This window comes from Hordeum vulgare, chromosome 4H, assembly GCF_904849725.1.
Source record: "Hordeum vulgare subsp. vulgare chromosome 4H, MorexV3_pseudomolecules_assembly, whole genome shotgun sequence".
NCBI classification, from domain to species: Eukaryota; Viridiplantae; Streptophyta; class Magnoliopsida; order Poales; family Poaceae; genus Hordeum; species Hordeum vulgare.
In genome coordinates, this window is record NC_058521.1 from 228,717,869 (window position 1) to 228,744,450 (window position 26,582).

A 26,582-nucleotide genomic window follows, 5' to 3' on the forward strand; every position below is an offset into this window, starting at 1 on the left:
CCATTGAAGGCGGCGAGTGAACCTTTACAAACAAGGTTGGGGCAATCTCCACAACTTAATAGGAGGCTCCCAACAACACCAGAAAGCTTCACCAAAATGGAATATGGCTTCGAGGTGACCTCAACCATCTAGGGTGCTCAAACACCCAAGAGTAACGAGATCCGCAAGGGATTAGTGGGGGAATCAAATTTCTCTTGGTGGAAGTGTAGATCAAGGCCCTCTCAACCAAACCCTAGAATATCAACAAGTTTTGTTGGCTAGGGAGAGAGATCAGGCTAAAATGGAGCTTGGAGCAACAATGGAGCTTTGGGGGAAAAAGGTGAGTCTCCATGGGGAAGAATACCCAGTTATACAGTGGAGGAACAAAGTGATCGTTTTCTTTGCAAAATTTGTGCAGGAGTGGTAGTACTGCTTGGAGGAGTGGTACTTCCGCTTGCACGAAAGAATTAGGTCGGGCAGCCAACAGTCACGAGAAGAGGAGCGGAAGTTCCGCTAGAGCGGTACTATCGCTATGCAATGATAGGGAAGAAACAGAGCAGAAGTACCACACACGGCGGTACTTCCGCTCCAAAACAACTGCTAAACACAATAGAAAAATGGGATAGTTAAGCATAAGTATGGAGCGGCAGTACCGTGCAAGCGGTACTACGTCCCGACTCTGAGCGGTACTTCCGCTTACTAAGCAACAAGAGGATAGATCCAAAGTGATGAAGAGGAAAGGAGGAGACGAGTGCGTACGTGAATGATTTTGTCAACTTTTCCAAATGCGGACCCCCTCTTGATAGTATGGACTATCCTATGACTGAGGTCCACCAACACAAAATCATACGAAGTATTCCGTCTTCTCATTTAACATCCGAGTGGAAAAATAACCATCTCGTGCCACGTGATAACCTCTGAAAGCTCAAACAACACGATTAGTCTACAAAGGTGTTGTCATCAACCATCAAAACAACTTAGGGAATATTATGCTCTTGCAAGTTGCTCAAGGTGTTTTAAGTGTGCAGGTAACACATGATGAGCAATATTAGAGGCACAATTTGTTCCATACAAAGGAAGTTGTGAAGGAACGTTCTATTCGCGTCATCATCGATGGAGGGAGTCTGCACAAAAATAAGTTGATGCAACACCTATAATAGCCTATGGAAAAACTTTATGAAGTGGCATCTTGTATATTTCGTCTGTGACTTCATGCTCTCCTTATAGTGGCTTCAAAGTGCGAAAAGCACCACTAGAAACTCCATTGTTCTTTGCTCCGCATACATGTACTTTCAGATTTTTATGTACGCATCATCATTGATGGAGGGAGCTGCAACAACTTGGCTAACATGGAGATGGTGGAGAAGCTATCTGTCACTACTAGATGAGATCCTCATACTTAGTACTTCCAATGGCTCAGCTACAGTGGCCGGGTGAAGGTAATACATACTGCTCGTGTGCATTTTAGCATTACTACATATTATGACTATGTTGATTGTGATGTGGTACCCATGAAAGCATGCTCCATTTTACTTGGTAGACCATGGCAATTTGATAAAACTTCTGTACACCATGATAGGACAAATTAGTATACTCTTGTTCATAAGGATAAAAATATAACTTTGCTTCCTATGTCTCTTGAACATTTTATGAACGATGGTATTGCTAGAGCTAGTAAAGCAAAAAAGGAGCAAACTAAGAGTGGAAATCAGATTGTGGAAACGGATTTGAGCAACACAGTAATCCTAATAAACCATAATCTAGTGTTGCATCTGAAATAAAATTGAAGAGTGAATGTTTACTTGTCAGATATGATACTACTGATATGGATTTTACTACATCTGCTTGATATACTTTTGTGTGCAAAGAGGTATTATTTTCATTCAAGGACGTGTCTCCCTCTTTGACTCATGCTGTCACTAACATCTTGCATGAGTTCACTGACGTCTTTCCATAAGATGTGCCACCAGGATTACCAATTATTAGAGGGATTGAGCATTAGACTGACTTAATTCCTGGTGGATCACTAGCCAACCGTGCGCCATACCGTACCAATCGAGTGGAGAAGAAGGAGATTTTGTGTCACGTATAGGAACTGCTCGACAAAGGTTATATACACGAATCCCTTTGTCCTTGTGATGTTCCTTTTATTGTAGTACCTAAATAGGATAGTACATCGTGTGTGTGTGTGTGTGTGTGTGTGTGTGTGTTGATTTTATAGGCATTAATGATATTATTATTCGTTATCATCATCCTATACCTAGGCTAGATGATAGGATTGATGAATTAAGTGGCTCTACAATTTTCTCCAAAGTTGACTTGCATAGTGGATACCATCAAATTCATATGAAATTGGGACATGAATGTAAAACATAATTTAAAACTAAGTTTGGATTATATGAGTGGTTAGTCATGCCTTTTGGGTTAACTAATGCACCTAGTACTTTCATGAGATTAATGAATCAGGTTTTATGTGCTTCGATTGGATGATTTGTGGTAGTCTATATATTTTGATGATATACTGATTTATAGTAGATCCTTAGAGGAACACTTCATTTACGTGTTTTTTTATTACTCTACGTGATGCACGTTTGTTTGGTAACCTTGGGAAGTGCACCTTTTGCACCGACTGAGTATATTTACCTTCATATGTTGTTACTCCATAGGGAATTGAAGTTGATAAAACCAGGATTGAAGCTATTGAGAGTTGGACGCAACCCAAAATGGTCACACAAGTGAGGAGTTTTCTTGGCCTGGCTGGTTTTCATAGACGTTTTGTGGGAGATTTTAGCACCATTGTTGCACCTCTCAATGAGCTTACAAAGAAGGATGTGCCTTTTTCTTGGGGAACCGCACACGAAGAAGCCTTCATGGTATTGAAAGATAATTTAACACATGCTCCTTTACTTCACATTCCTAATTTTAATAAGACTTTCAAGATTGAATGTGATGCTAGTAGAATTGGATTAGGAGGTGTGTTATTACAAGATTCTAAAGTTGTTACGTACTATTCTGAAAATTGAGTGGGCCTAGTCTAAATTATTGTACACTCTTATACGGACTTTGGAAACATGGAAACATTATTTATGGCCCAAAGAATGTGTTATGTATTTTGGGCATGAATCTTTGAAACATATTCAAAGTCAAGCAAAGTTGTACCATAGACATGCTAAATGTGTTGAATTCATTAAAACTTTCCCTTATATCATTAAACGTGAGAAGGGAAAAGGAAATTTTATTGCTGATGCATTGTCTCCTCGTTATACTATGCTTTCACAACTTGACTTTAAAATATTTGGTTTGAAGACCATCAAAGATTAATATGTGCATGTTGTTGAAGTTAAAGTTGTGTTGCAGAATTGTAAACCAGGGAGAACGTGGAACAAGTTCATAATTAATGATGGATTTGTGTGTCGTGCTAACAAGCTATGCATTCCAGCTCGCTCCGGTCGTCATTTGTTGTTGCAGGAGGCACATGAAGGATGATCAATGGGACACTTTGGCGTGAAGAAGATGTAGGACATAGTTGCTACACATTTCTTTTGGCTAAAGATGAGATGGGATGTTCGTCTTCTTATAGCTCGCTACACTACATGGCAAAACGCAAAGTCATGACTCAATCCTCATGGTTTATATATGCCTATGCCTATACCTAGTGTTCGTCGGGAGGATATATGTAAGAGCAAGTCTAGTAGAACCCTCAAACCCTTAAATTCTGGAAAATAACCGCTTTTTACAGTTTTCGTCGACAAAACGACGTAGACTAGAACCCTTAAACCCTTAAACCCTTAAACCCGTAAAAAAAATTAGAGGTCGAACCTGCAAACCGAATCTCAGCCTGTAGAAGTGAGGGTTGGGAGGGCAAACCCAATCCCAACCCGCACTCCTTTTCATCTCCAGCGCGGGAGGGAAAACCGCCCGTCCCAGCCGCCGCGCCATGGATCCACCGGCCGCCGCCTCGCCCCCGCCCGCCGCCGCGCCAGCCGCCGCCGCGCCAGCCACGCCCGCCCCCGCGCCGGCCCCGCCCGCCCCCGCCCCCGCCCGGCACGCCCCGGCCACCGTGGCCGACATGGTGGCGGCGACCCACGTCGGGGCCAAGCGGCGGCGGGCGGGCCTCGCACCGCCTCCTCCCGCCCCAGCCACCGCGGCTGCCCCGGCCACCGTCCAGCCCGCCCCCGCGAAGAAGAGCCGGCCGAAGGTCTCCTCGCGTGGGCCGCGAGGGGCTTCCTCGAAGGCCGCCGGCGCATCCCCGAAGCGGAAGAAGGTCACGGCGCGGAAGAAGCCCGCGCCCCCGGTCGTCGCCGTCGCCGAACCTCCTCCCGCCGTGCACAAGGTGTTCGAGGAAATGGCAAACCCAACCTCGTTCATGGACCTCCTTCAAGACGCGGAGGTGGACCTCGGGGCTCCGCCTCTAGAACCCTTTGGTGAGGAGGTTGGAGAAGATGAGGAGGATGAAGGGGATGACGAGGAGGAGGTGGCCGAGATAGGAGAGGAGGCATTCACCGCCGCTTCCCGCCCACACGCTCGGTCGACAAACTACACCGAAGCGGAAGATATCCTCTTGGTTCGTGCTTGGGCATCTGTGGGGATGGATGCAACCACCGGCATCGATCAAACCGGTAAAAGGTATTGGCACAGGATCGATGACAACTATTGTAGGATCAAGCCGAAGAATTGTGGGTTCCTCTCTCGCAGTTACCAGCTGATGATCTTTATTTCCTTGTTTGTTTGAAGGTTTATTATGTTTGTCTTGTGAAAATTATGCAATGCCAAATGACAGTTTTAAGGTTTGGGGTTGGGGCAAAGACTAGAACTCTCAAACTCAACTCTTATAACATATTCCGTTATAAGGGTTGGGTTTGAGGGTTCTAGTCTTTGCCCCTGTTTTTCAACCCTTAAAAGTGTCAAAAATGTGTAATTCTCGATCCTTAAAACTGGTTTTTGTTTTGAGGATTTGAGGGTTTTACTGACTTGCTCTAACAGCTCGGAACCGACGCCCACCCATCAAAGATCCCCATACATGCCGCCACCCACACCTGCTCTCATCCTCAATTTCCTCTCCTGCCCAATCCCATGGAGCCTCCTCGCCCGCCGGTGCCCAAAGCCACCTCCTCTGCTTGATCCGAGGGGGATGACGAGCAGCTCATCCCCGGCAATCAGATCGCTGGACGTGTCCATCTCCCAGCAGACGCAAGCGCTCGCCCGAGCTCCTTGATTCCCCGAGCACAAGCGCCACCTCATGACCGCCTCTTCGGCCAGCTACCCTGCCGGAGCTCTATCCCGCTGTCCGGCCACGTCTGCACCACCAGGCTGGCCTAGTCTCTCTTCTTCTTCCCTCCCCTGTTTCACTTTTCCTCACGTTTTTTCCTCTCTCACACATCCCCCTCTATCTCTTTTGCTTTCTCTGTTACAGGAAACCACCATGGCACCGAGCACCTCGCCTGCGCCACAAGCCCCCAACTCGCCACGTGCCGGCGACCCAGCAGGTCGCCCCGGCCTCGCGTCCTCGTTCTCCCTTTCTTCCCTCTCTAAGCTCCCGTGCTCTCCATCTCTTTCTGCTGCAACAGGAACCATGGGACCCCGCATGACTTGCTCGCCCCGGATACACCTCCTCTCGCGCGGACACGGCGCCGCCATGGCCGTGCCGGCCTCGACACCCTCCGCCCAGTACCATCCCCAACTAGATCCCGCACGCAGCAGGTCCGTACCGATCACACTCGCCATGGTTGCTCTCTGTCGTTGGTGTGTGCATTTGTGGAGAAGAACACCCGCAATTTGTTTGGTATATGTTGTGTTCCTTGGCTAGTACACCACAAAATCAAGCACAGCCGAGCTGGATAGCGTTGCTTGATTCCGACGATTGGACATGGGGTTCGTATCCCAGGCATCCCTATATTATTATGTTCTTTTTATTTTTTTCATCTCATCTACTCCCTTGGTTCCTAAATATAAAATCTTTTAGAAATTTTACTATGGACTACATACGAAGTAAAATGAATGAATGTACACTTTAGAATAGGTTTATATACATGTGTATGTAGTCCATATTAAAATCTTTAGAAGGTCTTATATTTAGGAACGAAGGGAAAACATCCAACCAAAAGATTGCTTCATCTAAAGTGAATCATCTAAAGCTAATAATAATTAACCGTACATTGCATGTAAAAAACTTTATATATGTAAAATTTTCAGAATTTTGTATAGATTCATAATAACCAACTTTCATCCATGATAAACATGTTTAACTTGTTGTTTTCATTTAATTTGCATACATGTCAAATTAAAACGGTCTACACGTACTTTTTACTGTACTAGGAATTTAATGCTTATCCAATGCATTTTATCATTAACAAATGTCATGTTTTTATAATGCTAATAACTAATTAACCGTATCGCATGTAAAAAACTATATATGTAAAAAATTTAGAATTTTGTGTAGATTCACAATAACCAACTTTCATCCATGATAAACATGTTTAACTTGTTGTTTTCATTTAATTTGCATATATGTCAAATTAAAACGGTCTATTGCATAGTTATTTATTCGTAGCTCCGATTAAAATGATCCACATATGTAACTTGATTAGAAAAAATTGGTAGAATAACATGATGACATTTATTCTGTTGTTTAACAACTCTATAGTTGTGCCATAGCCAGAAGAGTACTGAAATCTTAATTTGCATATGGGGACTTTCTGAAATTATTATTAGTTGTTCCAGACTTATTTAAACTTGCCTAGAATTATTAATTCCATAATGCATCCATGATTTAACATGTTGTGGTTGTCACTTGCGTACATTTTGCATTTATACCATATTATTTTGTGATGCTCATAGCTTTTAGACCGTAACTCCGTTTTAGATGACATATATATGTAAATCGACTAGAATGACGTGTAGAATCACATGGTGCATTTTATTTTGTTGTTTAATAAATATAAAATATGTTTAATTCAGATATGAAAAAAATTTAAAATTAACATATGGAGTCATTTCGGTAATGTTATATGTTGTTTTCGATCTCATTTAAAATGCCTAGATATATAGTTTATTTATGCTTTACTTCTTGCCATGTTTAACAACATTTAATATTGTCGTGTACCTAAATGGAAATGAACTAAGTAATTCAAATATGGAGTTTCGTCAATATGCAACTTGTTGCATATTGAGCTTCATTTAATGTGTAGGAGTTGATTGTTGTGCCTGACATACCTTGCATAATTAATTGAACATGCATCATATTTGTTTGCGCATCATGTCATGCATATGGTGTGGTTTTTATCGTGTGTTCATTGTTGTTTCTGGAATGCTTCTTCTCGATAGAGTTCCGCAAGCGTATCAGAGTGTGAGGATTCATTCAACTACGTGGTTCGTCTATTTCACGGATTCTTTCTTCTTCCAAGCGGGTTCATAGACAAGATGATCATTTCCTTAGATACCACTACTATCATTGCTATGGTAGTTGTCTCGTTTATATTGCTATGCCTCGCTGCCTACCACCTATTAATGCTAGCCTCCCAACATTGACATGACAATCCTCTAACCCCTCCACATTCCAGCAAATCACTCTTTGACTATGTTACCGTTTGCTCAGCCTTCTTATAGTATTTCTAGTTGGAGGTGCAGTTTCTTCCATGTGACAACATGGATATTCTTTTGACAACATGGGCCAGAGATCCACTCGAGGAGGCAAACCAGGTGCCCACACAGCATCAGGGCGCGCCCCTGCCCCTGGCCCACGTCTGGCCTCCTCCTTCTGGTATATAAGTCATTTTACTCTAAAACTTTTATGGGAAGCCTTTCAGGACGAGGAGTCTCTACAACGAGGCGGAACTAGAGCAGGAGCACTTTTGCTCTCCGACGGGAAGATTCCGTCGGGGACACTTCCCTCCAGGAAGGGGAAATCGAAGCCTTTGTCATCACCAACAACCCTCTCATGTGGGAGGACCAATCTACATCAGCACCATCAACAACACCATCTCATCTCAAACCCTTGTTCATCTCTTGTATTCAATCTTTGTGTCAGAACTTTAGATTGGTACGTGTGATTGGCTTGTAGTGTTGATTAGTGATCATAGTTGATGCTAGTTGGTTTACCTCTTGAGATATTAAATGTTTAGATCCTTCATGTTATTCAATACCCCTCTGATCTTGAACACCATGATGATGAGTGAGCAGTTACTTTTGTTCTTGAGGACATGGGAGAAGTCTTGTCATAAGTAATCATGTGAATTTGGTATTCGTTCGATATTTTGATGATATGTATGCTGTGATTCTCTTAGTGGTGTCATGTGAACGTCGACTACATCACAATTCATCATTCATGGGCCTAAGGAAACTCATTGTGGAGTAGTAATTAGATGATGGGTTGCTAGAGTGATAGAAGGTTAAACCTCAGTTTATGCGCTATTCCGTAAGGGGCTGATTTGGATCCAAATGTTTATTGTTATGGTTAGACTTTGTCTTAATTCTCTTTTCGCAGTTGCGGATGTTTGCGAGAGGGGGTAGTCATAAGTGGGAGGCTTGTTCGAGTAAAAACAACACCCAAGCAGCGATCCACCCACATATCAAATCATCAAAGTAGCGAACGCGAATCAAATGAACATGGTGAAAGTGACTAATGAAATTGCCGTGTGTCCTCAAGGATGTTTGCATCACTATAAGTACTTGTTCCGGCCTGTCCTTTGCAGTCAAAAAGATTGGGCTACATTGCTGCACTTTATTTAAATTTGTTCCTAGTTACCCGCTACAAATTATCTTGCTACCAAACTATTTGTTACCGCTTGTTTCAGTTCTTGCAGAAAATACCTTGCTGAAAATCACTTGTCATTTTTTTCTGGTCCTCGTTGGATTCGACACTCTTACTTATCAAAAGGACTAAGATTGATGCTCTATACTTGTGGGTCATCAAGACTCTTTTCTGACACCGGTAAGGAAATATTTTTGTTAAGTGCTAAAAGTTATTGCTACTTATCATTATGGAAAGTAATCTTTTGAGAGGCTTGTTTGCGGTATCTTCACCTCGACCGAAAACCACTAGAGTTGCCTCTCCACCACCTACTGAATCTACTGAAGCTATTTCTTATTAAATTCCTACTGGTCTTACTGGGAAACTTTTAGCTAATTCTTATGCACGCGATGGGACTAAACATCCTCATATGTACTTAATTTATGCGGATGAAATTTGTGGATTTTTTAAGCTTCCGGGTCTATCTGGAGACAGGGCTAACAAAAAAGTGTTCCCTTTATTTTTGGAGGGAAAGGCATTGACATGGTATAGGCTATGTGATGATACTGACACATGGGATTGGAATCGATTGAAACTGGAGTTCCACTAGAAATTTTATCCTATGCATTTGGTTCATAGTGATCGGAATTACATTTATAACTTGTGGCCTCGTGAAGGAGAAACTATCGCTCAAGCTTGGGAGGCTCAATTATATGATTCATACATGCCGCAATCATGATCTCTCAAGAGAAATAATTCTTCAAAAAAATTATGCTCGACGTTCTCATAATGATCGGAATATGCTTGATTCTTGTTCAACTCGTTCTTTTATGAAGAAGACTACAACAACAACAACAACAACCAAGCCTTTCAGTCACAAACAAGTTGGGGTAGGCTAGAGTTGAAACCCATAATATCTCGAAGCCAAGTCATGGCTCTGGAACGTGGATAGCTAACTTCCACGCACCCCTATCCATGGCTAAGTATTTGTCGATATTACAAACCTTCAGGTCTATCTTAACGGACTCCTCCCATGTCAAGTTTGGTCTACCACGACCCCCCTTAACATTCTCAGCATGCTTTATCCGTCCGCTATGCACCGGCGCTTCCGGTGGCCTCCGTTGAATATGTCCAAACCATCTGAGACGATGCTGGACCACGTTTTCTTCAATCGGTGCTACCCCAAGTCTCTCTCATATATCGTCATTCCGTACCTGATCCTTCCTTGTGTGACCACATATCCATCTCAACATGCGCATCTCTGCTACACCTAACTGTTGGATATGTCGTCTCTTGGTTGGTCAACACTCCGCGCCATTCAACATCGCAGGTCGGATAGCTGTCCTATAAAACCTGCCTTTTATCTTTTGTGGCACTCTCTTGTCACAGAGTACGCCAGAATCTTGGCGCCACTTCATCCACCCAGCCTTGATTCGGTGGCCCACGTCTTTTATGAAGAAGACTATTGAATTTAAATAGGATCTTCTTGAAAAGATTAAGTGCAACCATGAGGATTGGGAGATCGACAAAGGTAATGGGTTAGGTATAAATCTTGCGTTTGATTGTGTTAAAAAAATTATGGAAACATATGCCTTTTAGAAATTCAGCACCAAGTATGGACTTGGTGAATATTTATGTTGGTTTTCCTATGGAAATAGTGGAAATAGTAGCCTCTTTCTGTGAATATTTTCCTACTCATGTCGGTTTTCCTATGGAGAAGTGGTTTAAATACCATCCTCCTATATTAATTAAGGAAAAACCTCCTGAGATTAAAGGAGTGAAAACTATTGTCTACAATGTTGATCCATTTGTTCCTACTAGTTATTTTGAGAAACCGCCTTTTCCTGTTAGAATTAAAGAGCACTCTAAGGTTTCTTCTGTAGTTAGGAAAAGTTATGTTAGAACACCAACAGCTTCTGAGCAAATTAAGGTTGAACCTAGCATTGCTTTAGTTAAATATCTTTTAGTTGATGAATTGGATGAACATGTTATTTCCTTCTATGATAATGCTTCTAGAATTGCTAGTCATGATCTTAAGAATAAAATAGACCTGTAGTTGGCATGCCTGTTATTTCTGTTAAAATTGGAGATCATTGCTATCATTGTTTATGTGATGTGGGTGCTAGCATAAGTGTTATTCCTTTTACTTTATATCAAGAATTCATGAATGATATTGCACCTGCTGAGATTGACGATATTGATGTCACTATTAAGCTTGTCGAGAGAAATACTATTTCACCACTTGGTATTGTCACATAGAGTGAAGTCTTATGTGGTAAGATCAAATACCCTATTGATTTTCTTCTTCTTGGTTCTCCACAAGATATCTTTTGTCCAATCATATTTGGTAGAGCTTTCTTAAATACTGGTAATGCTCAATTTAATTTTGATAAGGAGAAGTTTAGTGTCAACTTTGGTGGTGTGTCTCATGAATTTAATTTCTCTAAGTTTCGTAGACACCACATGATATAGAGTTTCTTAGTAAAGATGAAATTGTTAGTCTTGCTGCTATTGTTGTGCCTCCTACTGATCCTTTGGAACAATATTTACTTGACCATGAGAATGATTTGCATATGAATTAAAGGAGTGAAGTAGATGAGGTTTTCTTTAAGAAGCCACCTATACTTAAGCATAATTTGCCTATTGAAACTTTGGGAGGTCCTCCTCCACCTAAGAGTGATCCTGTGTTTGAATTGAAGCAATTGCATCATACTCTGAAATATTATTATCTTGATGAAAAGAAAATATATCCTGCTATTATGAATGCTAAACTTTCACGGCACGAGGAAAAGAGATTATTAAAAGTTCTAAGGAAGCATCGTGCCACTATCGTATATACTCTCGATGATCTTAAGGGCATTAGTCCCACTCTATGTGAGCACAAGATTAATATGGAACCAGATGCCAAACCCGATGTTGACCACCAACGATGTTTAAATCCGAGGATGAAGGATGTGGTAAGAACTGGAATATTAAAGCTTCTGGAAGTAGGTATTATCTACCGCATAGCTGATAGTAGAAGGCTGAGTCCACTTCATTGTGTTCCTATAAAGGGTGGTATTACTGTTTCTAATGATAAGAATGAACTTATACCTCGGAGGATAGTAACTCGTTATAGGAAGGTGATATATTTTAAAAAGTTGAATAAATCTACTAGGAAAGATCACTACCCTTTACCTTTTATTGATCAAATGTTAGAAAGGTTGTCTAAGCGCACACACTTTTGTTTCTCGGATGGTTATTCTGTTTTTTCTCAAATACCTGTTGCATAATCTGATCAAGAGAAAACCACATTTACCTGCCATATTGGAACTTTTTCTTATATACGTATGCCTTTTGGTTTAAGCAATTCACCTTCTACTTTTCAAAGACGTATGACTGCTATCTTTTCTCATTTTTGTCATGGATGATTTCTCTGTATACGGAACTTCTTTTGATGATTGCTTAAGCAACCTTGACCGAATTTTGCAGAGATGTGAACAAACAAATCTTGTCTTGAATTGGGAGAAGTACCACTTTATGGTTAATGAATGTATTGTCTTGGGCCATAAAATTTCTAAAAGAAGTATTGAGGTTGATAAAGCAAAAGTGGATACTATTGAGAAGATGTCATGCCCAAAGGATATAAAAGGTATAAGAAGTTTCCTTGGTCATGCTGGTTTCTATAGGAGATTTATTAAAGACTTTTCTAAAATTTCTAGGCCTCTTACCAATCTTTTGCAAAAAGATGCTCCTATTTTGGATGATGATTGTGTAGAAGCCTTTGAAACTCTTAAGTCGGCTTTAATTTCTGCACCTATTGTCCAGCCACCTGATTGGGATTTAGCTTTTGAAATTATGTGTGATGCTAGTGATTATGCTGTCGGGGCTGTTCTAGCACATAGAGTTGATAAGAAGTTGAATGTTATTCATTATGCTAGTAAGACTTTGACACTCCCCAAAGGAATTATGCTACCACTGAAAAAGAGTTTCTAGCAGTTGTGTTCGCTTGTGATAAGTTTAGTTCTTATATTGTTAATTCCAAAGTTACTATTCACACCGATCATGCTGCTATTAAGTATCTTATGGAAAAGAAAGATGCTAAGCCTAGTCTTATTAGGTGGGTTCTTTTGTTGCAAGAGTTTGATCTTCATATTGTTGATAGGAAAGGGGCTGAGAATCTCGTGGCTGATAACTTGTCTAGATTGGAAATTGTGCTTGATGACCCACAACCTATTAATGATAGTTTTCCTGATGAGCAATTAGCCGCTATTAATGGTTCTCATAATACTCCTTGGTATGCAGACTGTCCTAATTATATTGTTGCTTATTTTATACCCCCTAGTTTTACTTACCAGCAAAAGAAAAAGTTCTTTTATGATTTGAGACACTATTTCTGGGATGACCCACATCATTATAAAGAAGGTGTGGAGGTATTGTTAGACGTTGTGTACCTGAGCATGAACATGAACAAATTCTTCGGAAGTGTCACTGCGAAGCTTATGGAGGACACCATGCAGGAGATAGAACCGCACGTAAGATATTGCAATCCGGTTTTTATTGGCCTACTCTCTTCAAGGACGCTCGTAAGTTTGTCTTATCTTGTGACGAGTGTCAAAGGATTGGTAATATTAGTAGACGTCGGAAAATGCCTATGAATTATTCTCTTGTTATTGAACCATTTGATGTTTGGGGTTTTGATTATATGGGACCTTTTTCTAGGTCTAATGGGTATACTCGTATTCTTGTTGCTGTTGATTATGTCACTAAGTTGGTTGAGTCTATCCCCACTAGGAGTGCTGATCACAACACTTATTAAGGAAGTAATCTTTCCAAGGTTTGGAGTCCCTAGATATATTATGACTGATGGTGGTTCATATTTTATTCATATTGCTTTCTGTAAGATGCTTGCTAAATATGATGTTGATCATAGAATTGCGTCTCCCTATCATCCTCAATCTAGTGGTCAAGGTGAATTGAGCAATAGGGAGATAAAGCTGATTTTACACAAGACTGGCAATAGATCTAGAAAGAATTGGCCTAACAAATTAGATGATGCTTTGTGGGCTTATGGAACTTCTTATAAGAATCCTATGGATATGTCTCCTTATAAAATGGTTTATGGAAAAGCATGTAATTTTCCTCTTGAATTGAAACATAAAGCTTTTTGGGCTGTTAAAGAACTTAACTAGGACTGGAAGCTTGCAGGTGAAAAGAGGTTATTTGACATTAGCTCTCTTGATGAATGGAGAACCCAGGCCTATGTTAATGCCAAGTTGTTTGAAGAAACAATCAAACGATGGCATGACAAGAGGATCCAAAAGAGAGAATTTGAAGTGGGTGAATATGTTTTATTACATAATTATCATCTTAGGTTCTTTGCAGGTAAAGTTCTCTCCAAATGGGAAGGGCCATATATTACCGAAGAAGTTTATCATCCCGGAGCCATAAATATCAATAATGACGTGGGTACTAACCCGAAGGTGGTAAATGGACAATGGATCAAGCACTAAATTTCAGGTACACCCATTAATGTTGAAACTAATATTATTGAGACTATTACACGGGGGAACATATCAAAGAGTCCTTCTGAAACACTCTAGAATACTGAAAAAGGAATAGGTACGTGATACGGTAAGCAACCAGACACCGAAAATTCCGCAAAAATATATTCTGGTAGTTTTGGAATATTTAGAAAAATATAAAAATAAAAGGAAGTTGTGAGGGTCCACCAGGTGCCCACACAACACCTGCCCCCCCCCCCACTTGGGGCGCACCCTGATGTTGTGTGGGGACCTGGTGCACCTTCCCGACTTCGTTTTCCTCCCATTTTACTTGTTATGCAAAATAAAAAATTATATATACTCCCCATATTGATTTGACCACAGCATCGTGAGATATCTTATGTTCTTGTTTCTTGTTGTTTTCTATCAGATGTAAAATCTCCATGGCCTCCTCAAGCTCCTCGAAGACAAGTTCTACGAGAACGTCATCAACCCTTTTGATGAAGCACCCTCAGGAGGTTGACCCGTGAGGGGGTGCTCCACATCTGGATGTTCAAGGACACAAGAGGACTGGGAGCATGGAGGAAAGGCTCCAAGCGGTGAAGCAAGAGATCTTCAAGTGCAAGGGGATGGTGGAGCGTGGACTCAACGCAAATCACTCTATGATCACGATGTTCACGCGTGAGAATAAAGTGGGTGACCAACGTTTGGAGAACATCGTCCTCAAGCTTAACGAACGCATCGAGTATCTTCAAGATCAAATTTATGACCTCTCGCGCCAAAATTATGAGTATGAAGAAAAATTTAGAGGTATGAGTTTGGCTCCAAGTTTCAGGGCTCCAGAGCCTCGCTCCGCGTATTATGGTGGAGAAACCGCCCCATGGAAGTCGGAGGATGGTCTTGCTTCTTCATCACCAAGCTTGATCATATGAGTATGGGCATTCCCCTTGGCGTGTGCCAAGCTTGGGGAAGGTGCCTCGGTATCGTATCACCATCACTCTTATTATCTTTACCTATTTTCAATTCGATCCTTAGTTATTTCATGATCTAGTAGAATAAAAGTTTAGTATGATCTATATTTGAGTGCTAGTTTCTTTCCATCTATCTATGTAATCGTGTGTGAGTTATATAATAAAGAGTAGTTTGAGTTTTGCTTCTTTACTCTTGTACTCTAATCAAAAGCAATGAAATAATGAAAAGAAAAAGATCATATGCTAATCTTAAGGTGAGTAATGACATCACATAAGGAAGAGTATAAGTGGTAAAATTTATTGATGGTTGACAAACATAGCATTGGTCAATGATGCAATTCATGAAAAAGTAAATAAGGAAGAGAAGATTCACATGCAAATATACTATCTTGGACATCTTTTACAATTGGGAGCAGCCAATAAATATTATATGCCAAACGGTTGACGTTGGACAAGGAAGACAACATAATGAGTTTTGTTTGTTCATATTCACATAGAAGTTATATTGTCATGGATCCTCCAACATGGAGTGCTGGCCGAATACCTTTGCTAGCTAAAAACTCGCACTAAGTAGAAATACTACTTGTGCATCCGAAACCCTTTAACCAAATACACGCCATAAGAGTCCACTGATACGTCTCCAACGTATCTATAATTTTTGATGGTTTCATGCTATTATCTTGTCAAACTTTGGATGTTTTATACGCCTTTCATGTCTTTTTTGGGACTAACTTATTAACTCAGTGGCAAGTGCCACTTCCTGTTTTTTTCCGTGTTTTTGACCCTTTTCAGAGGAAGATATGAAACGGAGTCCAAACGGAATAAAATCCCCGAAAAGATTTTTTCCAAAACAGAAGAAGATCGGGAGACTTGAGAACCAAGGCAGGGGGTCCCTAGGGACCCCACAAGCCCCCAGCCCTGGCCGGGGGGGAGGCTGGGCCTCACGGGCTTGTGGGACCCCTGGACCTCCTTTGCCCTAGGTTTTGCGCCTATATATTCCCTAAAATCCCAAAAAAATCAGGAGATCATCGAAAATACTTTTCTGCCGCCGCAAACTTCTGTCTCCGCAAGATCCCATCTGGGGCACGTTCTGGTGCCCTGCCGGAGGGGGATTCCGAGACGGAGGGCTTCTTCATGAACACCATGACCTCTCCGATGATGCGTGAGTAGTTCACCATAGACCTACGGGTCCATAGCTAGTAGCTAGATGGCTTCTTCTCTCTCTTGGATCTTCAATACAAAGTTCTCCATGATCTTCATGGAGATCTATATGATGTAATCTTCTTTTGCGGTGTGTTTGTCGAGATCCGATGAATTGTGGATTTATGATCAGATTATCTATGAATCTTATTTGAGTTTCTTCTAATCTCTCTTATGAATGATTTCATATCCTTGTAATTCTCTTCGAGTTGTGGGTTTTGTTTAGCCAACTAGATCTATGATTCTTGCAATGGGAGAAGTACTTGCTTTTGGGTTCATACCGTGCGGTGACCTGCTACTCCGACAATAGACCTTCCCTGACAACGGCGCCAGGAATCGTGCTGCTATGGGCTACGCCTTTAGGGACTTCCTTGGCAAATATGCAAAGGATTTCCCCGCGGCCTTGGAGCCTTGCGTTGGTGTTCCCTTGAAGAGGAAAGGGTGATGTAGCACAGCGGCGGTAAGTATTTCCCTCAGTTTGAGAACCAAGGTATCGATCCAGTGGGAGGCTCGCGTCGAGTCACAAGTGCATGCACAAACACAAAGAGCTTGCACCCAACGCTATGAAGGGATTGTCAATCCCTTATAGATTGTTTGCAAAGTGAGAACTGAAAGCAAAAAGTAAACAAAGCAAAGTAAAAGTGAAAGTGGAGACGATAGTTGTGAATAGACCCGGGGGCCATAGTTTTCACTAGTGGCTTCTCTCATGAAAGCAAGTAGACGGTGGGTGCACGAATTACTGTCGAGCAATTGATAAAACCGTGCAAAGTCATGACGTTATCAAAGGCAATGATTATATCTATAGGCATCACGTCCAAAACAAGTAGACCGATACTTTCTGCATCTACTACTATTACTCCACACATCGACCACTATCCAGCATGCATCTAGTGTATTAAGTTCATAAGAACAGAGTAACGCCTTAAGCAAGATGACATGATGTAGATGGACAATCTCATATCTATGATAAAAGCCCATCTTGTTACCCTTGATGGCAACAACATGATGCGTGCCTTGCTACCCCTTCTGTCACTCGGAAAGGTCACCACACGGTATGAACCCGAAACCAAGCACTTCTCCCATTGCAAGAATCATAGATCTAGTTGGCCAAACAGAACCCAAGACTCGGAGAGACTTACAAGGATATCAAATCATGCATATAAGAAATCAGCAAAGACTCAAATATAATTCATAGATAATCTGATCAGAAATCTACAATTCATCGGTTCTCGACAAACACACCGCCAAAGATGATTACATCGGATAGATCTCCATGAAGATCATGGAGAACTTTGTATTGAAGATCCAAGAGAGAGAAGAAGCCATCTAGCTACTAACTACGGACCCATAGGTCTGAAGTGGACTACTCACGAGTTATTGGAGAGGCGATGATGTTGATGTAGAAGCCCTCCAACTCCAAAGTCCCCTCCAGGGTCTCCAGATGAGATCTCGTGGAAACGGAAGCTTGCAGCGGCGGAAAAGTGTTTTCGTGGATGCCCTGATTTTTTATGGGATTTTAGGGAATTTATAGGCGAAAGAGCTATGGCAGGGGAGCTCCAGGGGGGCACAAGCCTGGTAGCCGCCCCCTGGTGGCGGCTACAGGGCTTGTGGGCCCCCTATGGCGCTCCTGCCTTGGCCCTCAAGCCCCCCGATCTTCTTCTGTTCTGGAAAAATTTATTTCGGGGATTTTATTCCGTTTGGACTCCGTTCCAAAATCAGATCTGAAAAGAGTCAAAAACACAGAAAAAACAGGAACTGGCACTTGGCACTGAATTAATAAGTTAGTCCCAAAAAAGATATAAAAGGTACATAAAACATCCAAAGTTGACAAGATAACAGCATGAAACCATCAAAAATTATAGATACGTTGAGACGTATCAAGACCTCACCCAGTGACAGAAGGGGTAGCAAGGCACGCATCGTCTTGTTGCCATCAAGGGTAAAAATATGGGGTTTTCATCATTGGTTTGAGATTATCCCTCTACATCATGTCATCTTGCTTAAGGCGTTACTCTGTTCGTCATGAACTCAATACACTAGATGCATGCTGGATAGCGGTTGATGTGTGGAGTAATAGTAGTAGATGCAGAAAGTATCGGTCTACTTGTCTCGGACGTGATGCCTATATGTATGATCATTGCCTTAGATATCGTCATGACTTTGCGCGGTTCTATCAATTGCTTGACAGTAATTTGTTCACCCACCGTAATACTTGCTATTTTGAGAGAAGCCTCTAGTGAACACTATGGCCCCCGGGTCTACTCCACACCATATTTTCAGCCTTACACTTTTACTTCGTTGCACTTTCCGCCTTCAGATCTCACTTTGCAATCAATCTTGAAGTGATTGATAACCCCTTTATAGCGTTGGGTGCAAGCTCTTTTGTGTTTGCGCAGGTACTGTGGACTTGTCGAGATTCTCCTACTGGATTGATACCTTGGTTCTCAACTGAGGGAAATACTTACTGCTCCTGTGCTTCATCACCCTTTCCTCTTCAAGGGAAAAACCAACGCAAGCTCAAGAGACGATAGAAGGATTTCTTCACCATTGCCGGGAAAGGACTTTTGTTGCCGTAGCATCCACCACACGTACCTATGGATTGAGCAAGATCCTTCAAGTAAGTTGTCATCAGTGCAATAAAGCAATAAAAATTTCTCCTAAATATGTAAAGTCTTTTATTGTAAGTGAAAATAAGCGTGGTACGAATTGGTGATGGAAAAAAATAAAAGCCACAAACTGCATAATAAAGGTTAATCTCATAAGGGTCAATATCACGTGATGTTCCTTTGCACTGAGTGAATGCATCCAAAATTAAAAGTACATGACAACCTGTGCTTTCCTCCGTGATGGGCCTATCATTTATTTTATGCAAAGAGTCAAAGTTTTCCCTCTATTCCTTTCTATTTTATCCTTTGGCAAGCATCATGTGGTGGGGAAAGATCTGGGCACATATATCCAGATGAATGTGGGTGAGCATAAGTTATTGTCGTTGACATGACCCTTGAGGTGAATAAGTTGGGAATCCTATCTTCCTCTGTGTCCGGCTTAAACTTAATGCTCCGTATGTATGCTGTGAGTGTTAGCAATCATGAAAGACTAGATGATAGTTGAGTATGTGGACTTTCCAAAAGGCTCCTACATGTGACCCTTCTTGAAAGTACAATGAATTGCAATTGCATTGATGACTCAGAATATAGTTTGTTAGTTTTCAAGAATGTTTATGCTTCATACTTCAATATTGTGGTGAATGGTTACTTGCTCACCATAAGTTTATGATGATAGTTATCGTTGTTATGTTATTGTTCATGATGCTTCCATGTGTGCATTTTATTTTTGTCGACACCTCTCTCTCTCTCTACGCATGTGGGCATGATTTTGGATTTCGGCTTTCGCTTGAGAACAAGCGAGGTTTAAGCTTGGGGGAGTTGATATGTCCATTTTGCATCATGTTTTGTTGCTGTATTTATAATTTTTTTTATCAATATAACACTTCATGGAGTATTTCTAATGTCTTTTCTCTCTTAATATGCAAGTTTTACACAAGTAGGGAGAATACCGGCAGCTGGAGATACCCATTATGCACATCTCCAAATGGGATGAAATTTCAAGGAGAATTATTTTGTAATATATAAAAATACTGGGCCAAAGATCCATTGGAGGAGGCAAGCCAGGTGCCCACACAGCACGAGGGCGCCCCCTGGGGCGCGCCCTGATGTTGTGTGGAGCCCCTGACCCACGTCTCGCCTCCTCCTTCTGGTATATAAGACATTTTACCCTAAAACTTTTATGGAGAGACTTTCGGGACGAGGCGTCGCCGCCACGAGGCGGAACTAAAGCAGGAGCACTTTTGCTCTCCGGCAGGCAGATTCCGCTGGGCGCACTTCCCTCCGGGAAGGGGAAGTCAAAGCCTTAGCCATCACCAACACCCCTCTGATCCTGGGAGGACCAATCTTCATCATCATCATCAACAACACCGTCTCATCTGAAACCCTTGTTCATCTCTTGTATTCAATCTTTGTGACAAAACTTCAGATTGGTACCTGTATTTGGCTTGTAGTGTTGATTACTTATCTTAGTTGATGCTAGTTGGTTTTCATTTTGAGATATTAAATGTCTATATACTTTATGTTATTCAATAACCCTCTGATCTTGAACACCCTGATGATGAGTGAGTAGTTAGTTTTGTTCTTGAGGAGATGGGAGAAGTCTTGTCATAAGTAATCATGTGAATTTGGTATTCTTTCGATATTTTGATGATATGTATGTTGTGATTCTCTTAGTGGTGTCATGTGAACGTCGACTACATGACACTTCACCATTCATGGGACTAAGGGAACTCATTGTGGTGTAGTAATTAGATGATGGGTTGCTATAGTGACAGAATCTTAAACCCCAGTTTATGCCTTATTTCGTAAGGGGCTGATTTGGATCCAAACGTTTATTGCTATGGTTAGACTTTGTCTTAATTCTCTTTTCATAGTTGCGGATGCTTGCGAGAGGGGGTAATCTTAAGTGGGAGGCTTGTTAAAGTAAGAACAACACCCAAGCACAGGTCCACCCACATATCAAATCATCAATGTAGCGAACGTGAATCAAATGAACATGGTGAAAGTGACTAGATAAATTTCCCGTGTGTCCTCAAGAACGTTTGCATCACTATAAGTACTTGTTCCGGCCTGTCCTTTGCACTCAAAAGGATTAGGCTACCTTTCTGCACTTTATTTACATTTTTCCCTAGTTACGCGTGACAAATTATCTTGCTACCAAACTATCTGGTACCGCTTGTTTCACTGCTTGCAGAAACTACCTTGCTGAAAACCACTTGTCATTTCCTTCTGCTCCTCGTTGGGTTCGACAATCTTACTCATCGAAAGGACTACGATTGATCCCCTATACCTATGGGTCATCACTTGGTGTCTCATGTATGACTTGATTTCTTCTCGGTAGGTGAGCTCCAGGGGATTCTTGTCACACTCGTTATCGTTCAGTTTCCTTAGTAGCTCAGGACGGAGGATGTTCTAAATTGCTTCAATACTATTTGTGGAGGAGTTTGGCGTCACCCAGTACCGGGGAGGGTGTCCAGATGTACTGCCATAATTGGTATCATTGTGAATACGAGGGTTTGAGGTAGATGAGTTTCCGAGATCTCTGGTTATGTGTTGACGGATGTGATACAATGTACGGGCAGTTTTGTTGCTAGGACTTGAGTGATGGATTTTACTCCATGTATCCGTGGACCCGATTGCATAACCAAAAAAATTAGGGAGTTCTTAGGTGGGAATTCAAGTAGTTACCTAGGATTATGTTCCAACAGATACATGATGCGAGGTTGGGGTTCGACATCTAGTGGATTCGTTTGTTCACGGTCTTTCTTACAAAGGACGGTCTCGATATGCTTCATCACATATGTTGTGTCAAGCCTTGTAGTTCTCTATGCCTTGGGAGCATATTCGAGCGTATTTTTAATATGACAATCCAATGTACGATCGAGCCCGTGCGAACCTCTCCAGGAAAGTATCAAACAAAACCTCTATCATGAATTTGTCCCCGGCTTGTATCGTAAGGCTCATCATTTGTTTTGTTGGAGTATGGTAATTCAATTTGTTCGATGTCCAGTGATGATCTCATATCTTTCCAAAGCGGTGTTCTCATATTTCCATTGGGGTGCTAATTAATTTGTTTGCTCAATCATGTTGTCTTATCAATTCTTTTCAAACCAGAGTCATCATGTCAATCATCCGGTGTGCTTCTCTTCAAGTTAATTCAATCTTTTCCAATATTTGCAAGATCAATCCCTCATTTCTTTCCGGAGTTCGTCGCATTTGTCCCAAGTTGCCTTTGTTTTTCCCCACCCTCCCTCCCTGTTTCTTCAATAATTAAATTCTCATACAAATGCCTTTCTTTTCAATTATGCTTCCGCTTTCTTTTCTTCCATATCATATCCGCTAATTAATGGTGAAGGTCCTCAGTGCTAAGTTCACCATTTCTTCATCTCCATATTCTTCTCCCGTTGATTCAGTTAAAGCTTTTGGTGTTCATCATATCCTTTTCATTCGCTCAAAGATTTTCCATGTGGAAATTCTTATCCATGCCTCTCTTTTGTATTCATCTCTCTCTCTATTCTATCTGGAGTGGAGAAGATATCTCAAAATATTAGTGTTTTCATCAAATCCTTCAATTATATCGAGGTGCTCAACCTCATCAGGTTTTCATTTCTACTAGTGCAATCTCTCTCTTTTAAGCAATATTTCCAATGGCGTTTCTTTTGAGTGGGCCCATAACTCACGGGTTCTTCTCCAGGATCATACCTAGCTCTTCAAATCTTTTCCGGGGATCTCTATTTCTTTTCAAGTGTGACGTAAGTATGGATTCCATCAGCCATATTCCTTCTCCAAGATCGCTTCGAATAAATTTTCATTGTTGGCTAAACCTTTTCCTCTTTCTTTATTTTGGAGTGTCTCAGTAATTCATGGTGTTGTTTCTCGTCATCATTCTCAGCCTTCAAAAACGAAGAAGAGTTTCTCTTAAATCTTGGCCTGTTCTTGAAGATTCATGATTTCATATCCATGCTATTCTCTCAAATTGTTTCTCATCATGAGAAATTCCATCCATATCTATCCGGTACAGTTCACATTTGTTTTCTTTTCTCGATCCTCCGAAGGCCATCATTTCATAAGATTTCTTCATTCTCATCTTTCACCTTTCATTCTCTAACTCCTCTCAATTCTTGTCTCTTCGTTCGTAACTCAATTATTTCGGTTTCTCATTCAAGTTTCTATTAGGCGGCTCATGATCTCTTTGTTCTCATGTATTCTATTCATTCATTCCAATACTTACCTGTGTTTCTTCCAAGACTTCTTCAAGTTTGTGCTCATATCTCTCCTCAATATTTTAAGGAAGAATAAGTGGTGTGCTAAGCCGTTGCTTTTCATCAATTTAACTTGATGAAGGATAATCATTACATAATTATTATTCTTATTCCTTGAGGTGATTTTCAATCCTTCTTTCGGAGTTTTTCATGATATCTAATTCTCGATTCTAAGTTATTCATCTTTTCTTTTACAGAGTTCCAAGTTTTCTCAAGCATCTCTTCGTGAAGCTTCATATAAATCTTGCAAGGTCATAATCTTATTCTTTTCAAACTTCATTTTCTTCATCGTTCTTTTATATACGGAGGTTCTTCATGGTGGTTCGTTAAGGATGTAATTCACTCTCAAGTGTTCTTCAAGATTCTTGTTGCAGAATCACTAGTGTTCTTGCTCTTGCATTTCAAGTGCAATTCTTCTTCCTTTATCCTTTGAGGTGGTGTTATAGCATTCTTGACTCATGAGGATTCTTGAATAGAATATGTTTCAAGAAAGAGATATTTAAACCCACTAAGTTCTTTGATCATGAGATATTTTCAACCTATGATTTATTCATTGAAGCTATCATGGAGTGGAATTCACCTAAAGCTCTTCCTAAGGATTTTTGCTATTCTGGTGATTATTGTTGATCCAAGTTCTCAATGTATCCTCAAGGTGAAAGAAGTTTGCATATCTTGTTGCTCCCAAGCAATATTAGTTTTTGTTGTTGGTCGGTTTTCACCTCAAAATTTTGAGATGTTTTCCATAAGCCCACGACAAGCCTTTCTTTTTCGTTGTTGATTTTTCCAACAACTTTGTTCAATCCTTCTTTGTGAGGTTGTTCTTTTCAAATTCAATTGTGGTTGGAATTTTCATTTCCTTTCCGTTCTCTTCTCTCTAATGATCTAGTTTCTAGTCTTTTATTTCGGAGGCTTTGTGATGTTGCTCTTTTTGAATCAATCATCCGATTTGTCAAGATCTTGTTCCTTCCTTGCTTATCTATTGAACCACAGTGTTGTGAAACCTTTTCAAGTTATTTTAAATCTTCTCAATTTTTGCCTCTATTTTCTACCGAACTGATTGATGTCCCACAAGCATATGGGATCGCAGCAGTTTTCGAGGGTAAAGTATTCAACCCAAATTTATTGATTCGCTCACAAGGGGAAGCTAAAGGATATTCTCAAGTATTAGCAGCTGAGCTGTCAATTCAACCACACCTGAAAGATTAGTGTCTGCAAGCAAAGTATCAGTAGCAAGGTAGTACGATAGCAACAGCACCAGAAAAAGCTTTGACAATCCCCAGCAACGGCGCCAGCAAAAGCCTTGTTGACGGGATGTTAACGCCAACAAAGTCTTGCAACAAGTAACTACGGAGTAGCAAGGAACAGTAGTAGCAGCAGCAACAAAGTAACAAGTAACAGCTGTGGCAACAGCAGGAGCAAAGTGGCCCAATCCCTCTTGTAGCAAGGGACAAGCCTAGGCAAAGTAACGTAGCGAGAACCAGTAGTAAAAGACTCGTAGGCAGTGGATCGGAGATGGATGAGTGTGACGGATGTGATTCATCATGTAACAGCTATAACATGGAGGGATATGTAACTAGCTCACGTTCATCAATCTAATGTAGGCATGTATTCCGTATGTAGTCATACGTGCTTAGCGAAAAGAACTTGCATGACATCTATTGTCCATCCCTCCCGTGGCAGCGGGGTCCTAATGGAAACTACGGGATATTAAGGTTCTCCTTTTAATAAAGAACCGGACCAATGCATTAAAACGCGGTGAATACATGAACTCCTCATACTATGGTCATCTCTGGGAGTGGTTCCGGCTATTGTCACTCCGGGGTTGCCGGGTCATAACACATAGTAGGTGACTATAACTTGAAAGATAGGATCTAAAACACACATATATTGGCGACAACATAATAGGTTCTGATCTGAAATCATGGCACTCGGGCCCTAGTGACAAGCATTAAGCATAGCCAAGTAGTAGCAACATCAATCTAGAACATAGTGCATACTAGGGATCAATCCTCGTCAAGAACTAACTCGATTACATGATAGAGCATCATGGAATTGTCGACGGAGAAAGGTTGATGATGACGATGGCGATGATTTTCCCTCTCCGGAGCCCGAAACGGACTCCAGATCTGCCCTCCAGATGAAGAACAGGATGTGGCGGCGCCTCCGTATCGCAAAACGCGATGAAACCTTCTGTCTGATTTTTTTCCAGGCGAAACGGAAGATATAGGACTGAGATTGGGGGCGGTGGTGCCACGTGGGCTCCACAAGCCTGCATGGCGCGGCCTAGGGGGGTGGCCGCACCGTGTGGGCTTGTGGCCCACTGGCACACCCCCTCACGTGGATCTTTGCGCGGGTATTTTCTTTTATTCTAGAAAAAATCTCCGTAAAATTTTCAGGATGTTCTGAGAACTTTCATTTCTGCACAAAAACAACAGCATGGCAATTCTGCGGAAAACAGCGTCAGTTTGGGTTAGTTCCATTCAAATTATGCAAATTAGAGTCCAAAACAAGGGCAAAAGAGTTTAGAAAAGTAGATACGACGGAGATGTATCAACTCCCCCAAGCTTAAAGCCTTGCTTGTCCTCAAGCAACTCAGTTGACAAACTGAGAGAGACAAAAGAAAAACTTTGACGAACTCTGTTTGATCTTGTTGTTGCAACCATGTCTAACTCACAACCAGAATTTCAGCAACATCACAAGCAAACCACATAAGCAAATGACATCTAGGTCTCACGATAAACTCATATCAATGGCATAATCAACTAGCGAACAAATAATAATAAGCCTCAAGTGTCAACACTTCAATCAAAACAACATGAAGCAGTACGAATAGATGGTATCTCGCTAGCACTTTCTGAGACCGCAAAACAAAAATGCAGAGCACCTTAAAAGACCAAGGGCTGACTAAACATTGTAATTCAAGGCAATGAAGATCCAGTCATAGTCACACTCAACACAGTTAAAAGCAAAGCATAAAAATGACAGAGTTGCTCTCTAATTGGTGCTTTTGTAAGAGGAGGATGACTCAACAGGAACATAAATAGACACGCCCTTCGCAGAGGGAAGCATTGATTTGCAGAGGTGTCAGAGCTCAAGCATTGATAACAGAGATAATAATTTTGGGTGGCATGCTTTCATTGTCAACGCAATGACTAAGAGTTCTCAATATCTTCCACGCTACACATGCTATAGGCGGTTCCCAAACAGAAAAGTAAAGTTTTGACTACCCCACCACCAATCAATCACACTCCACGGCTAGCCGAATCCTCGGGTACCGTCCAAACCATCATCAATCCTGGGGGAGTTTTGTTTGCAATTATCTTTTCGATTTGAGCATGGAACTGGGAATTCCA

The 26,582-nt window shown here is 41.3% G+C and overlaps 1 protein-coding gene across 4 annotated transcripts; it reads left to right on the forward strand.

Moving 5' to 3' along the window:
- The first annotated feature begins 4,965 nt into the window (after positions 1 to 4,965).
- LOC123448430 lies at positions 4,966 to 8,112 on the forward strand. 4 transcript variants are annotated; one of them, XM_045125305.1, is made up of 5 exons: positions 4,978 to 5,288; positions 5,393 to 5,465; positions 5,547 to 5,679; positions 7,606 to 7,677; positions 7,785 to 8,112. In XM_045125305.1, the coding sequence occupies exons 1-5, from the start codon at positions 5,219 to 5,221 to the stop codon at positions 8,025 to 8,027; spliced, it is 591 nt and encodes a 196-aa protein (XP_044981240.1). In that variant the 5' UTR covers positions 4,978 to 5,218; the 3' UTR covers positions 8,028 to 8,112. The 4 variants fall into 4 exon arrangements, 3 of the variants coding, with proteins under 3 accessions (XP_044981242.1, XP_044981240.1, XP_044981241.1); XM_045125307.1 differs by having other exon boundaries at positions 4,966 to 5,288; positions 7,574 to 8,112; XR_006631756.1 differs by having other exon boundaries at positions 4,973 to 5,465; positions 7,574 to 7,677.
- Positions 8,113 to 26,582: the final 18,470 nt, after the last annotated feature.